At 51.7% G+C, this 15,782-nt stretch overlaps 6 protein-coding genes across 6 annotated transcripts; 3 read left to right on the forward strand and 3 right to left on the reverse strand.

Annotated features, from left to right (window-relative positions):
* Positions 1-777: 777 nt before the first annotated feature.
* On the reverse strand, positions 778-1,731 carry CTAM01_08207 (uncharacterized protein; the record flags this gene model as incomplete). The annotated part of the gene is made up of 2 exons (XM_060524228.1): positions 778-1,554; positions 1,690-1,731. 2 exons carry the CDS (start codon positions 1,729-1,731, stop codon positions 778-780), a joined length of 819 nt encoding a protein of 272 aa, XP_060381071.1.
* Positions 1,732-2,777: 1,046 nt separating this feature from the next.
* CTAM01_08208 (Ras family protein) lies at positions 2,778-3,853 on the reverse strand (the record flags this gene model as incomplete). Its single annotated transcript, XM_060524229.1, has 5 exons — positions 2,778-2,833; positions 2,903-3,181; positions 3,249-3,437; positions 3,571-3,629; positions 3,705-3,853. Coding segments are annotated over 5 exons (732 nt in total), but the record flags the coding sequence as incomplete, so codon positions are not given.
* A 511-nt stretch (positions 3,854-4,364) lies between these two features.
* On the forward strand, positions 4,365-5,834 carry CTAM01_08209 (uncharacterized protein; the record flags this gene model as incomplete). The annotated part of the gene is made up of 2 exons (XM_060524230.1): positions 4,365-4,516; positions 4,610-5,834. 2 exons carry the CDS (start codon positions 4,365-4,367, stop codon positions 5,832-5,834), a joined length of 1,377 nt encoding a protein of 458 aa, XP_060381073.1.
* Positions 5,835-5,979: 145 nt separating this feature from the next.
* Positions 5,980-9,847, reverse strand: CTAM01_08210 (uncharacterized protein; the record flags this gene model as incomplete). Its single annotated transcript, XM_060524231.1, has 5 exons — positions 5,980-6,669; positions 6,726-6,786; positions 6,847-8,240; positions 8,313-8,939; positions 8,999-9,847. The coding sequence occupies 5 exons, from the start codon at positions 9,845-9,847 to the stop codon at positions 5,980-5,982; spliced, it is 3,621 nt and encodes a 1,206-aa protein (XP_060381074.1).
* A 999-nt stretch (positions 9,848-10,846) lies between these two features.
* Positions 10,847-11,587, forward strand: CTAM01_08211 (uncharacterized protein; the record flags this gene model as incomplete). Its single annotated transcript, XM_060524232.1, has 2 exons — positions 10,847-11,027; positions 11,109-11,587. 2 exons carry the CDS (start codon positions 10,847-10,849, stop codon positions 11,585-11,587), a joined length of 660 nt encoding a protein of 219 aa, XP_060381075.1.
* An 811-nt stretch (positions 11,588-12,398) lies between these two features.
* On the forward strand, positions 12,399-14,410 carry CTAM01_08212 (neutral amino acid transporter; the record flags this gene model as incomplete). The annotated part of the gene is made up of 10 exons (XM_060524233.1): positions 12,399-12,559; positions 12,634-12,764; positions 12,837-12,966; positions 13,030-13,227; positions 13,303-13,427; positions 13,491-13,626; positions 13,702-13,834; positions 13,892-13,962; positions 14,023-14,131; positions 14,210-14,410. The coding sequence occupies 10 exons, from the start codon at positions 12,399-12,401 to the stop codon at positions 14,408-14,410; spliced, it is 1,395 nt and encodes a 464-aa protein (XP_060381076.1).
* Positions 14,411-15,782: the final 1,372 nt, after the last annotated feature.

The raw sequence follows: 15,782 nt of genomic DNA on the forward strand, positions 1-15,782 counted from the left end.
AGAGGCAGGCAAATGCTCGGACTCGTAGCCGTGCCTCATCCCATCCATCTGGAGGCGAGTCAACTAGTGGAAACTATTCCGTAGACTGACATGCTGCTCCATATCCCGTTCAACTGCCCCACCATCTCCATCCCCCTCCCCCGGAGATTCTTTCGGATTACAAATGGTAGACTCTGTATTTGCAGTTACCGCCTGTCACTCTCACACAGTTCGCTCAATGCCCGATACCCACCAATCAACCCAATGCTCCCTTTGCATTCAAGATCTTGTATTACTCTGCTACTAAGTATGCTTATTATATGTATGGCTTGTATCGTATGCTCTCCCCAAATTCGGGGTTTGGAACCATAGAACGTTCGTTCTCGGTCCCACTTTAAATCCCCCATCGTGAACCGGGCACCAACCGAATGAATGCTCTCGTGACGAAACATCTCTCCCAATGACCCAAACGCCGATTCACCTTCCGTGATTGAGGGTCATCAAATGTTGTTGTACAATATTCCCCATCGCGCCCCCGACATGCATTTCGCTCATGAGTCTCCCGATCCACCTCTTTTCTGGCGCGCAGAAAATCTCAAATGATGCCATCGCCCAATGATACCACCGCCCGATGGCATCATCGACTTGCCGTCCCGGCGGTATCCACTCCAAGCGGTCAACCTGCCGCTGCCGCCCGACATGCCGCACCGACATCCATCTCTTGCCGCTTCAATAGTCAATACCTACCGGTACCGTCGGTAGCTCTCTGAATCCGCCCTTCCGCGATACTTAAAAGACTTAGACTCCGGTGTGCCGGAACTTGGCGCTCACAGCGCTCGCCCACTCCTCCTGAGGCCTCTCGCGAAGCCAGTACCCGCGACCGAGGGCGAGCATCACGCGCCCGATACGGCCGCGGGACCCCTCGCCGCCCGGCTCGCCCTGCGAGAAAGGTCCGTCGACGCCGCCCTTCTTGCCGGCGCCGCTGCTGCGGCCTTCCTCCTCCCAGCCCATGTCCGCCGCGCTGTACCGCTGCAGCACCTGCTGCGCAAACGACATGACGACGAGCGCAAAGTAGACGCGTACCAGCGTGACGGAGCAAATCAGCCCCAAGCTCATCCACGACTCCTGGGGCCCGATGTGCTTCGTCGTGCCGGGCACGTCGGGAACCACGGGCGCCCCGTTGGCCAGCGCCGTCTCCGCAATCTCCGCCGCTGCTGCGGGACCGGCTGCGGCCGGGGTGGTGCTGCCTGCCGGGTGCTTGTCCAGGGCGCTGCTGTTGAGGTACCAGTTCACGGCGAAGAAGGTCGTGTAGGCGACGTTGAGGACGGTGTCGACGATGTAGAGCCAGGCGAGGCTGAGCGTCTCAAAGGGGCTCTGCTTGCGTACGTGGGGCATGAACATGGCCAGCAGCACGACGACGCCCAGCGAGTAGAGGTACATTGACAGCTGCGTCACGGAGAGCTCGTAGCCCGTGAGGATGGCGAGTAGACCGTAGAGGCCGGTGAGCCTGTTGAAGAGGAGGATGAGGGAGATGACCTCGGTGCCTGTTTGAAGGCCGATGCATCCTAGAAAGGTCTGTCGCACACATTAAACGTGATCACCATGTTAGCCAACCGCCCAGTAATTCATCGGTTAAAGATGATGAACATGATGTTGTGTAACTATTGGGTGTAGTTGGTTGGGGAAGATGAGGTTGTGTTACATGCTAACCTTTGGGAGCGGTAACCGCATGCTGAATCTTGAGAACGCCATCCTGTCCGTCGGTCTATCTGTTCGTCCACTGTATCTTGGTGATGTCTCGTTGGTGTTTATATGTACGGATACAGCAGGAGGGTATCCGTAGGTATCGCGCCAGAAGAGAAAGGGGTCCTGAGAGCTCAGGTAATCCGTGAAGACGTCAGAAGAACCTGAGGGTGGTAAGCTTTTGGGGAAGCGTCGCAAAAGATGGGCCTAACAAGAGGCCCCGTCACTTTTAACCAAAGCGGCAGCGCCGGATGACAATTGACATGGGCCAGCCACCAAACAAAATAAAGAGCGGAAAGACCCTGCGTTCGCACCTTTCTAAAATTCTCGATGACATGATGGGCCCCACCCGATCCGTCATAGCGTCACGCCCCGGGGTTTTCATTGAGTCCGCGCCGCTGCTCTCCGTCACCCGCGTCTGCACCTGATGCTGCACCTCGCTCTCTGGGTCAATCTACAGCAACACCGGCTGTGAATGCACAGCTAGCTATCTACATATACGCGGTAAGGTAGGTATCCGAATCCGAAAAGTGGATGGACCTGGGAATTCGATGCCACGGATTTGCGGGCCATTCCTACGCTGGCACCACATGTTCAACGGACCCCGGCACTCGGTGACAGCCCACCGTAGCATCACGGACGCCAGCCATCGTGAGAGTCCCGTGCCATTTCGGGCGGTGAGCATCTTGGACAACTCATTCGCCAGCTGACTTTTGACACTTAATACTGCCAACGTGACGCTCACATATGAATAAGTACACTTGCATTCCATGTAGACAGACAATATTGGGGAAAGAAGAGAAAAAAGAGCCATTAAATGTAGGTATGTACTAACGACCGTGGAGTATAGCCCGTTATTATACAAACTGTAACTGATGCTGAAAATCCCCATTTGCACGCTATGCTTAAGATGTCCTGCCCCGCCAGTCATGTCGCAACGTAACGTAACGGCAACTCCAACTCAGCCCCGCGTCGTCCGTCACGGCTCGCCTCGGGAACTTTCTACTCCAGAGTCGTTGTCTTTTTGTTTTGCTTTGTCTCCTTAAGAAACTCGTCTAGCACGCGCATCCCTCTTGCGATGATTGGGCGGGGGTCGTCTTGACATCGATCACTGCGTTAAAGTTAGCATAAACCACCCTGCTTTTTATAACCCAAATCTCAAAGAGAAGGGAATACGCACTCTGGCTTGAAGCTTGCGCGGCAGCATCCGTTCCCTCCATGCCTGGAAGAGCCTGGGCTATTCTCTTGAACAGCGTCTTGACATTGTGTCCCAGCTTCGCGCTAGTCTCAACGAACATGAGGTTGTTCTTCTTGGCCTCCTCCTCGCCCTGCTGCGTCGTCACTTCGCGCTTGTCGTTCAAATCCGTCTTGTTGCCCACGAGGACAATGATGACGTCGTTTCCTCTCTCGGCGCGCACATCGTCGATCCACTTCTTGGTGTTTTGGAAGGATTTCGCATCTTCGAATTGCCATCTAGTCAGTCACGAGTTCCCTCTTCTGTGCCTCCCCCATGCAGTTCCACGTACTTGAAATGTCGTAGACAACGACTGCGACGCTGGAATCGCGAATGTACGAGGGAATCAGACTGCGGAAACGTTCCTGTCCGGCGGTATCCCAAAGTTGTAATCTCACTGTCCGGTCCTCAAGGTACATGGTCTGCAATGTATTAGACAGTGGTTCCTCGTCCCTCGCCCGGAAATGTATCAATGGCTTGCCTTGGAAAGAAAGTCGATTCCGATGGTCGCCTGGTACATGTTGTCGAACGAATCGTACATGAATCGAGTGATGAGTGAAGTTTTCCCCACTGCAAATAACACAAAGAACTTATCAGCCAAGGGTCTCTCTCACCACATCGAACAAGACAGAATGCAGGATACATACCGCTCTGCTCGCCTAAAAAGACAAGCCTGGGGGTTTCATTGTGTTAGTTTTATTGTGCAATTGTCTGAACAGGAACATTTCGCAATCGGCGCAAATCGTACTTGAACTTCTTGAGGGGGTTGTTGTAGGACCCGCCTGCGCCGGACGCCATGGTTGCGGTTTTTTGGTCAAAGGGAAGCTTCCGAAGGGTGGTATCGGGGGGTTCGCCAGTCGGGCTACAGAACCAACACGTTGGCTCGATGCAAGGGAGTCGTCGAGTCGGCAAATAAAACCAAGCTGAAAAGCCGAGTGCTTTGCTAGATCAAAGGACCAGATCCGACGAGAGGGCGAAGTTGGGCTGGCTGGGAGGAGGAGGGGTGTGAGGGTTATAGATCGCGGGTCGTGGAAATTGAGCAAGCTGGACAAGTAAAAGGAGGTCAACCTGTCCGCCTTTAGGCGCATTACCACGCCCCCGTCATCCATTGAGGTGGGCTCAGAGGAGGCCAGCAAAGACGGGGGACATCACGTGCTGATAATCGATAAGAAACCCCATATCCGATAAGACAAAAAAAAAAGACCCTTGCTCGAAAATTTCTGGACGGTCCAGGCCCCGCCGTCCCAGCTGGTGCAGAGTGCAGATTCGACGACCCGCAAATGCGCAAGGCGCAAAGATCGACTTTTCGACATCAGGAACACCCCCGGTGATTCTGTCCATCTTCTTTGCACCTATCTACCCAAACAACCCCTCCAAGCCCGAAGTGTGATTCGGCTACCTATCCAACATGCCCGTTCTTAAGCCCCTCTCGGGCGACGGCGAAGCCCCCCAGCAACGCAAGCAGCCCTCAAGAAAGGGAAAGAAGGCGTGGAGGAAGAACGTCGACGTCTCCGAGGTGCAAGAAGGTCTCGATGAGTTGAACACACAGATTATCACCGGGTACGTAACCCTCTTTGCCTTGGAAACCTTTTCCCTTTCTCGGAAATCCCCCAATTGGCACACAAAGTAGACAACTAACCAAATATTCTACAGTGGCGTCGTCGCAGAAAAGGATTCGGCAGACCTCTTCACCCTCGACACTGTCGGCAAAGTCGAAAAGCGCCCCAAGCCAAAGAAGACACTCAAGTCCGACGAGATCCTCGCCGCCCGCTCCTCCGTTCCCGCCGTTTCCTCCCGCAAGCAGAAGCGCGACGCCGAAACCGCCCTCTCAAAGACCTCGGACGGCCTCCTCCCCGCCAAGCGCCTGCGCACCGACTGGGTCTCCCACAAGGAACTGAGCCGCCTTCGTCGCGTCGCCGACGGACACCAGGAGGAATCTACCGCCCTCGTACCCCAGGAAGCGACCTACGACCTCTGGGGTGCCGCGCCCTCTACCTCCTCAAAGGCCGTAGCGGCAGCAAACAAGACCAGCAAAGACAACTTCCTCCCCGCCGAACAAAAAGCCAAGCCCCCCAAGACCCTGAAACACGCCCCCATCTCCCTTACAGCCAGCGGCCGCCAGCTCCCTGCCGTCGTTAAGCCCACGGGCGGATACTCCTACAACCCGACCTTTGACGACTACGCCGACCGCCTCGAAGAAGAGGGCGCCCGCGCCGTCGCCGCCGAAGAAGCCCGCCTCGCCGCCGAGGAAGCCGACCGCATCAAGCGTGAGGCCGTCGCCAAGTCCGCCGCTGAGGCCGACGCCGCGGAAGCGCGCGCGCAGCTGTCCGAGTGGGACGAGGATTCCGCGTGGGAAGGGTTCGAGAGCGGCGTCGAGGGCGACGACAAGCCCACGACCAAGAGACCCCAGCGCAAGACGCCGCAGCAGAGGAACCGGATCAAGCGCCGCAAGGAGGCGGAGCGCGAGGCCAAGCACCAGCTCGCGCTGAAGAAGAAGGCGGCGCAGGCGGAGCGGATCAAGGAGATTGCGGCCGAGATTGCGGGCCGCGACGCCTCCAAGAGCGCGTTGGCGCTGGCCAAGGAGGTGGGCGAGGGGAGCGACGCCGACGATGACGAGGAGGATATCGTGGACGAGGGACGGCTGCGGAGGAGACAGCTCGGCAAGATGAAGTTGCCCGAAAAGGATCTGGAGCTGGTTCTGCCTGACGAGCTGCAGGATTCGCTGCGGTTGTTGAGGCCCGAGGGTAACCTGCTCAAGGACCGGTACCGTAGTCTGCTTGTCCGCGGAAAGGTGGAGTCAAGGAGACATATCCCGTTCAAGAAGCAGGCGAGGGCGAAGCTTACGGAGAAGTGGTCTTACAAGGATTTCAGGATCTAGGAAAATGGGGTTTACTGTTAGAGGGTATCAGAATAATCATCAAAAGCGTGCATATTTTGACTTTCACTTCGTCTTGGAGCTTAGATCACGGCAGTGTCTTCGCAGTATCGGTCTAGACAAGGAGTTTACTCCCTAGATCTCAAATTCATTGTCGTAATGAAACATTCTCGGATAACCGCTCACAAACTGATGACAGCCCTCTCAATAGTTTCGAGTCATCAGCCTCAAGAAGGAGCAATAACGAGAAGCAAAGTGCCAGTGACGGGTCCTCGTTCTTTTCGCCGACAATCGGCTTGTCCTTCTCTCCCATGGCACGGAGACCAACTTGGAGCACAAGATGAGCCATGGTCCACTCGCAAGGGAACACTACAACATCTCCTTCACCCGATGGTGCTCCCTCGCAGGTGAGATTTGCAAAAAGCTGCTGGTGACGAACGAGTTGTAGCCCTGCCTTGGAGACGCTGCCGCAAATGGTGGATGGATCTCCGCCTGGTGTTGGCCAGAGGGTTGTGACGAGGGACATGCCGTGGTAATAGTGCAAAGAGCCCCATGAGAGTAGGGTTTCTTGGAGGGCGTGACTCCACGGTATTGATGATGGAATTGAACATGTAGAAGAAATTGAGGTTGTGATCTCTTTCCATCTCGCGAACCATGAGTCAAGACTTTGGCGGTAGGTTTCGCAAATATCTCGAAGGGGTTGAGTCTCGTGGATGACTGAAGTATTGCGCTCGCGTACAAGGATTGTGCTGTGGATCTGCATCTTGAGGAGGGATACTTGGTATGAAGAGGTTGAGATCTCATCTTGGAGGCTGTTGCCGCTCTTTTCTACGAGCTCCTGTGACATAGGTAGTGTCAGATACAGATGGAATGAGGTGTATGTTGGAGACGTACGCGACGGAGATCGTCTCCGATGACAAGTAGACTTGGTCGGCCAAACGCAATCGAAACATGGCTTCATGGGACCATTAGCCTCTTCTATCGTGTATCTTTGTACTCGGGTGGGTGAACATACCTCTCAAGAGTGTACAAAGTCCTAGTAAGCATGCAAAACAGACCATGGTCCTCGTCTTCCTCCATCGATGGCCGATGTGACAAGTCGAGAAAGAGGCGGATAGCGAAACCCAGATGTCGCCAGACATCTCCTGCTCTGGGTTCGAGGAGGGTGTAGACGCAGATGAGGAGGGTTCGTTGAAGTAGACTGACGTTTTCGGTGCGGGAGGCGTGGGCGCAGGTGATTGGGAGAAAGCTGATAGCGTTTTGAAAGTGATGCTCTGCGAGGGCGAAGAGTGAGGGTGTTGTTTTGCTGCTGATTTGGGCGCCAAGGGCAATTATCAGGTTGAAGAGAGGGGTATTGTGAGGACGCGAAGGAGTAGCGTTTGGGTGGTAATAAGCGATCAGGATAATGTCGAGGGTTTGGGGTTGGAAGATTGGGAAGAAGGTGTTTATTGAGCGGCTGAAGAGGTTGAAGATGGGAGCAGCTAGACTTTCTGGCAAAGATTGGAAGGAGACGAGGCTCTGAAACGAGAAAGTCGGAATCGTGTTTCTCGTGGCGGTGCATACGGTAGATGGTAGTTTGTAGCTTGCTTTATGTTGAAGTTGATCTCGTAGACAACCAAGAGAGGACCAGGAGCCAAAGAACACGGTGCTAGACAGAGAGATGCATGATGCGGCTTCGGAAAGAGGAGATGCGCCCCGTTGGAGAGGCAGGAATAAAGGATTTCCGGAAGCTGATGGTTGTTGCGTGTTGTTCGACGAACGTGAAGGTGATGGTACTTGCTTTGCCAGAACCTTCAGCTCCTCGATGAGAAGTTGCACACGTCGGAGTGGGATGTTGGCCTTTAAAATCGGGTCAAAGATGAAGCACTCTCGCGAGGTCCTCGCGCATTCCTTGCAAGCAGGGAGTTGGCGCTGGCACTTTGTCCGCCTATCCCTACAAAAGCTGCAAGAGGGAATCGCGTCAAGAATGACGTCTAGCTCCTTTTCCAAGTCGCTGGCGTTGTTATCTATGATATCTCGTCGACGCTCAACCCTAGTCTCGTTAGGTTCCGAAGAAGGCGAAGGGGCGGCCTGCCCGCCGCCAGAAGGAAGTGAGAAGCAGCTTTCGTTGGTGACAAAGTCTTGGTCTATGAAGTCTGTCCACCACTGTTCGTCATTCAGAAAGTCTCTGGCGATGTTTTCTGGTTCCGAGGGAGAAGGCGTGGGTTTCTTTGGAGGCGGGAAGGGAATGTTTCGGTGGCGGATGCTGTGGATTCGTCGCTGGGTGACTAGACAGTCGAGTTCTTCGAGGACTTGCATGTCGTAGTGGCTTCCGTTGTGGCCGAGCGGATTGCGGAGGTTCGTTTCGATGAGTTCGTTGATGTAGCTTGCTGTGTCGTATAGAGGTGGCCATCTGCTTGAGAGGTTGGTCTATGATTCGAGTCAATGACTGCTTTGGTATGAATCCTCTTTTCGGTCTTTCTGGTATTGAGCTAGACTTACGAGAAGCACTGAGAGATTCTTCAATGAGGCGGTGGCAATGTCTGCGAGTGACGCACGCTGTAACTTTGTAGCATGGTTCCGAAGAGCGTAGAGCAAGAGCATGCCAGCTTGGAACATCCTGTTGCTGATTTCGAATACCATGACAAGACCGCCAGACTCGGCCGCCTTCGCATCCAGTGCTATCAGCTCGATAGCCGCGTTCACCACGGATACCAGAGATGTTTCGGAAACGGCGATGTTGCGGGAGCAAGGACGGTGTAGCATGATTTGGCATTGGAGACAACTAGCCACCAGCGATGAGTGCGGATTTCCGTGTGCAGAGACATCGTGAGAGAGATTTCGTGTCCTGACATCCATCTGCTGGACCCAGTCGTCATGGGACCCGAAATAACTAGGAACAGGGCGGTCGAAAAATTGGGTTGCCTGGATCTCGGATTTCATGATACAGACATGGAGGTCAAGGAGGAACTGCCGCTCTTTTGGGGTGCTGACTCGCTTTGAATCGGCCCTTTCTGCCAAGTCAGATACGTCGCCGAAGTCGTAGGGAAGCCTGGTTGTAATGTGCTCATCACTCAAGGCAACTGGACATCCTCCAGAGACGGACACGATTCTGTCGAGCTGGTACACCTTTATGGGGTTGTGTTAGCATCAGGCCTGACCTAGACTTCCATTGATCGTGTACTTACAACCCAAAAGATGCGTCGGCGCTGCTCCGCGTGTGCTCTATCTCTAAAGATGCGTGGTTCTGGCTCTTGATGCAGTCCAAGGCTTACAGCCATGCGCATAGCATCTCCGGTAAGATACCATAGATTGGAAGTTTGAGGTAGCAACAGCGCAAGTTGTATAAGCAATATCAGACACTGTAAAGCCGAGATGGAACATTCATGCAGCAAGTCGTCGACGTACTTCATGGCGTCCGCGTGTAGAGCCTCACTGAGAGCCGCGACTTTACGAAAGTCTTGGTTCTTTGAGTTGAGGGCACTGATTGCCATGGTCATCGAGATGACGAATCGAGAAAGGGCATCTTGAACACGGGAAAGCCCCGGTTTAGCGCTGTTGATGCATGTGTGGTTAAAGTGGTAGACTAGCTCTGCCTCCGAGAAACAGGGGAATCGCGGGAGGATCTCTTCGGTGTAGTTTCTGAATAGCCGCTCCATCACGTTGAGAGGAACGTGTTGTGAGTTGAAGCTTGAGAACTGACTTGCGTATGCTTCGCCTGCTGTTCGGGGGTTGACTTCATGGTAGATTCCGCGAATTGGGATTTTAAGTGGTGGACGCTCAGAGGGATAGAAGAGTTTCGACTTATGTGGTAATATAGCTGAGCCTTGGAAGAGACTGAGAGAAAGGTTATTCGTGATTGAGATGGAGGCTACCTGAGCGGCGACATCGTGAGCGACGTCAGCTTCACGGACTTCATTGACGGAGCCATGGTCATCTGCATCTACTGAGGCGGACTTCAGTCGTTGCAACTCGGCTAAGCGATGTTCGAGGTGCTGAAGAAGACTATCAACAGAGTTTATCAGTTTCCACTTCATTATTCACAGATTCATACGACAACATAACATGCCTGCGAGGAATTTCGGCAGACTTTTGCCGGTTGATTGCGGTGCACTCAGCTCTGGCGGCAACGCATCTTAGACATCTTGGCGTACCTCTATCGCACTAATGATACTATCAGTCAAGGGGAAATTACCCAAGAAGACTTTACTGAATTCATACCTTTTGCTTGAGTCGATGACATCTGGCGCAGGCTGGCGTGGATCTGTGCCTTTTGCTTCTCAGGTCGGAACCCATCTTCAGCCAGCCGCCACTGATCAAAGGATTTGACGATTGTCTACGACACTAACTTACAACAAGACCGAATAAGCATAATACAGTACCTTGGTCGCTGTAAGTCCCAGGATCTGCTCCATACACATGAGTTCAGTAACAGCTCTGTGTATGTTCATGTCAAAAACGCCTGGGGATGAGGGGGTTAGTTGGTTCGCACATGATTGGCCGCTTCTCAACCCCACCAAGACTAGTAGATAAATCCGTCTCGGTCTCTCAGATGAACCTGGGGTCACTTTCATACTGAATGCCATTGACATTTGGTGCATGTCGTTTTATCTGGCTTAAATCTTTCCATGTGTCGTGAGGATTTCGTTTGTGCTGGTGAACTGATTCTCTCAATTTGATACGACTTCATCTGGGGTATGTTTTCGACACTTAAGTCGTAGAGCGCGTCCGCGGAAGGACGGAACATCAACTATATAGACAAATAATTAATCCTGTCCAGAGACCCGGAGCATCCAAATTGTCTGCTGTGGAGGCCCTCTAGACCCATAGCTTGGTATCCAAAGACTTATCGTTCACATTCGCTGTGTAAGGTATGATGACGACACGTGAGTCTGCGACCACCTCAGGTATAAGTACTCCACTGCCGGTCCACATTAAGACGTCGATACCCATCGTTCTATCATCTGTATGATCCTGAGATCTACTTTCTACGCTCAAACCTGGTCTAAACTTGCCTTAAGTCATTGACCAACGATATGCCGTCCCAAGCTGTCCAGCGCATCAGCATTCGCTGGTTGCCCGAGCCTGCCTATGAAGATACCGACACGATTGCACTCAACGTAGGAAGGTACTTCATAGACTTGCGGATTATCAAGGAAACTCAGACTCTTCAATGGAGCCGCGCGAGAGAGAGAATCGCTTTGAAGACCGAACCCCGTGCGTACTGTCATCATCTTCGCGGATGTCTTTCTGCTCAATAATCAAAGACCAATTTTTGACGCAATGACTGAGTTACAGCTACATTCCGATGGACACATATCATCGACTCCTTGAACCTGACTGTACCTGACGATGCCTATTTCGAGAAGTTACCCAATGGAGATGACCTCGAAATCGGCACCACGCCTTGTCCTCACAAGAACGGTGTTCCAACTGACTACGAAGAAGTCTGGAGAGACGTTACGAAACGTGGCCCGAATGACACGCCTTCTTGGATACTTCAGAGCAAAGACGGAATGACTTTCATTGGCAAAGTTGGGGTCATATATCTTGCCATCCGCAAGGCGTCGGCGACAGAATTTGCTGCGCGACGAGAGGATTACGATTCCCATCATGGAATTTGGAAGTGCACATTTGAATCTGAGAATGATGGCAGCATGCCGAAAGCGTCCGCGGTGGTGACTATGGTAGACAACGAAGCGCAAACGTCGGTAGATGGAGGTCTGGTTAGCATCGGCGGTGTGGAATTTGTATTTCGGGATGTCAGTCAAGACTAAAGACGTATGCATCTACGTTCGACATTGAATCCATCATCATACTTTCGTTCGAGCAAGTCAGACATTCATTAGAACGAAGAGACATTATGATCCCCGGCCGTGATAATCTTCCATAGCCAATCGCACTTACCTTAGCCTCAAACGCGAAGGCAGTCTGGTCAAATAGTTGATCAATCAGTATGATTCCGTGACAAATGATGCCAACCCCAAGTCTCTCCTGATGTCAAGATTAGCGTAGCAGGATGATCGGGAATTCGCTAGCGTCGGCTATTCGCGAAGTCCCACTTACCCACAACCATTATCTACAGTGGGATTGGGGTTGGGGGCTTTATCTCCATGGGGAACCCAAGTGATTCCCCCGCAGATAGGATCGGCGACATCCCCGTCTGTATACTGGAACCTGTGATAACGCGCTCCGCTGACGGCGGTCGAGATTGTCACCCAGCAGTGACAGTATGTCATTCAGATAGCGCTCGACCGGACATGAGCATGGAAGTGGACCTTGAACGAGTAATCCTACAGGCTCAACAGAGTCTTGTATCTTAAATGTTACCTTACTCTCTGAGGTTGCTCCCCTTCGGTAGTTATCTGATATTATCTGGCGTTTCCTAACTTCGATATAAGATGCTGTTGCTGGAGCTTCCTCGCTGGAAGATTTTGTTTCTGAATATTCCTTCCATGTAGTCGACAACGTGGTTGGCAACAGCTAGATCACGCAAAAGATTATTTATCTCGACTCAGGATTTCTGGTGCTGTGATATTCCTCCTTCTTTATTAGTCCAGTCGCAATAGTCACGCAATATCACCTACGATGCCACCGTACACAAGTACATTTTTGGAGGGCTCAACCGAGAAAATGAAGCCGGCGACGAACGGCGATGCATTCCCCGAACGAAACACCAAAACGGAGTGCATTGACATCGATGATAACCGTGAGGTCTTCCATGAGGAGGAATACAGGGCCTTAGGTTGGTAGGTCATGTTATGATCAAAGTCGGAATTTCACTTTCGAAGGCATAGATCACTGACACTATGCATCATCTCAGGAAACGCACTGGCATCATTTTGATGAAGCTATGCTTTGCCACTGGTGTATTGACAATTCCATCTGCCTTCAGCTCAGTTGGGTACGGCCCGGGAATTGCCCTGCTCGTGGGTTGGGGAACACTGGCAACTTGTATGCCTTCATTTCAACATTGTCCCCAACTCTCGTCTCTTGCATCATCTTACTAATCGTACGTGCCGGAAGACTATGCGTACATCATGTACGTCTTTAGGATGAGATACGCTGGAGTTCACAGCATTGCTGATGCTGCAGCGCTGATGGGCGGACCTATTGCCCGAGAAATTGCTGGTGGTCTCTTCCTGCTGACTTGGATGTAAGACACGAGGAATTCTGATGAGCAACCGATTGTTTCTCTATAATACTGACACTCAAAAAGCCTCGCATCCGGTTCTGGCTTCATTGGTTTGGCGGAAGGGTTCAAGACACTTTCGAACCGCCACGTCTGCAACATTGCGTGGACCCTCGTCGCGGCCACATGCACCGCAATCGTGTCTAGCATTCCCACTTTGGGGAGATTGTCAATCCTAGCTTGGATAGGATTTGCTTCCATTTTTACGGCTGTCTTCATTGTCGTGTGAGTTTACCAACTCTTCTCAATATTCACCAACTTGGGGCATTATAGAATCGCTGACAAAATTCCGCATAAAAGGGTTGGTGTGACCCAAGTCGATCGGCCTGCGGCAGCGCCACAAACCGGACCATACGACATGGAAGTACACGCCGTAGGGGTCCCTGGGTTCGTCCCAGGAGTTGTCGCTGCCGTCAACCTGTTTAGTAAGTTGTGCTCCACTGATGCATTGAGTTGACATCTGGAATGAGAGACTAATAGCTGTGAAGCTGGTTATGGATCTACACCAACCTTCATGCCCGTGATTGCAGAGATGAGAAGCCCACGATCTTTCACCAAATCTCTGTTCTCGTCTCAAGTGTTTCTAGCCTCATGTTATGTAGCATTTGGTACGGTCGTCTACATGTTAGTGAATCAGATAGCTCGGGGATACAGTGTTGCGAATCAATGAAGAACTTGACTGACGTATCAATCGTACAGGTATTGTGGAAAGTACGTTGCGAGTCCGTCTCTGGGCTCCGCTGGCGGGACATTAGAAAAGATAGCGTATGGTGTTTCGATTCCTGGATTCATTATGACAACGACTCTTTGGGTTCATCTAGCAGCCAAATCCGTAGGAGAATAATTTCATCCGATCAGCGAGTGTAACTACTGACAAGTCTTATACTAGCTTCTTGTACGCATTCTTCGCAACTCTGTACATCTACAAAGCAAGACCGTCATTCATTGGGTGACTTGGCTGTAAGTTCCGATCGCTTTTGCAGGACAGACGTTCGTCACACTGACATCAGCAATCTGCAGTGGCTCAACGATGGGTATCAGCGCGTTGGCTTTTATCATCGCTGAAGCGGTCCCGTTCTTTAGCTATCTAGTCGGGCTCATTGGTTCTATTTGCTGCATGCCTACTTGTGTAAGTGCAAGCCAATCTACCAGACTTTAGGGCGAGTCTCGATGTGACTGTTCACTGACGAATCGTGCCACATGACAGCTGATCATCCCAGCATTCATGGGCCTCTACATGGACTGGGAGAAAAGATCTTCTAGTAAAGTCAAGTTATCTCTCTGTGCCCTGCACATCTTTACGATAGTCCTAGGATCATTCATGACCGTTGTGGGCACTTATACAACAATCCAAAGCATCATCGATGCGTACAAGGATGGAAGGGTAGGATCAGCTTTTACTTGCTAAAATGATGGGCGAGGGCGACGACGACGAGAATTAGATATGGTGGCCGTCAATTGCCCTACAATAAGATTGGGATGGCTTGACAACCAGTCTGAAAGGATTCTGCCCAAGACTATCAGTCTCAACAACATTTGACGGAGACCCAATTGAAGTGCATCAGGTGAGGACATCCCGCAATAGATCCAGCCTCAAACATAATTCGACATCAATAAATGGGGATTTGTCTAGAGAGACATCCACTCATAAGAAGTGAAGGACTTGGAAATAAGATTGATGTATCATGATATGAAAATTCATTCACTAAGTGTGCAATCACCCTGAACATTGTAGGAATGGTTCTCAACTTTGAATCAAGTCCCGGACTCCCCAGACCGACTTTCCCAAGACAACCGCCGCGGACTTTTTGCCCAACGGTCTGGTTGAATTTGCTGATAGGGGATATTGCGCAAGACGCCTCAGCCTTCTTCCGCTATTGGACATGTTTTGATAGGTGCAAAAATGCCCCTGTGGTTGTGTGGTCCCGAGCCTAGCGAAAATTTGCGTTTGACATTCCACGATGTTAATTTGCAACCAACAGACAACCAAATCGCCTGCCCTGCCCCTCCACAATACTGAGTCATTGCAATCCTTGTGTGCAGTTATCGGCCCCCAAAGTGAAAGCCTGTCACGTAAATGATCTCTGTATTTCCGGCCGATAGCTTTTCTTCACTTAGAGCTTCCTACTGCAAGGGCTCATGCGGTAAGACGGCGTCGATAGATGGTCCTCTGCTCAAGATGAGTCTAGCCCAGAATATTCAACTGAGATGTTGCATTGCCGCCTAAATTCTCAAGCATATCTGGTCCTCTATTCGCTCGCGAGAAATTTGCCTCATGGGATTCACCAAACAGGCAAGAGCCAAGCCCTCGGAGTCCTCCGCATTTAGGGTCCAACGTTCCAACGGCATATCGACAGGCGGCATCCGGCCAAGACATACCGCATTAGGAAAACGCCTCCTCTTCGCTTATGACGGCCCGCTATAGCATAAATCAGCCTTGGTATTGATTACACTGTGATTGACGGTGCTTGTGATCCCTGCCTGTTCGGATAGAAGGTCAAACGGATGTCGGCTGACAATGAGATGCCCAGCGAGAGCCGAGAAAGCTCACCACTTTACATCAATACAGGTCTCCAAAAGCGAATCAACTTTTGGAGTTATGCAGTCAGTGTAATTTGCAAGTTGAGAGCTGTTCAATATCTCGATCTAAGCTAACGTTCCTCGGCAGGCTACCGGAGTTTAACCAAAGTCCTTATGGCTCTGGATATCATATTTCCATGACAGGGCCTTGAAATATTTTCTTACCACATTCTCAAGAACGACACTGTGCCTCTAAGATG

Source organism: Colletotrichum tamarilloi (assembly GCF_030869305.1).
Source record: "Colletotrichum tamarilloi strain Tom-12 chromosome Unknown Scaffold_28.1, whole genome shotgun sequence".
Taxonomy (NCBI): domain Eukaryota; kingdom Fungi; phylum Ascomycota; class Sordariomycetes; order Glomerellales; family Glomerellaceae; genus Colletotrichum; species Colletotrichum tamarilloi.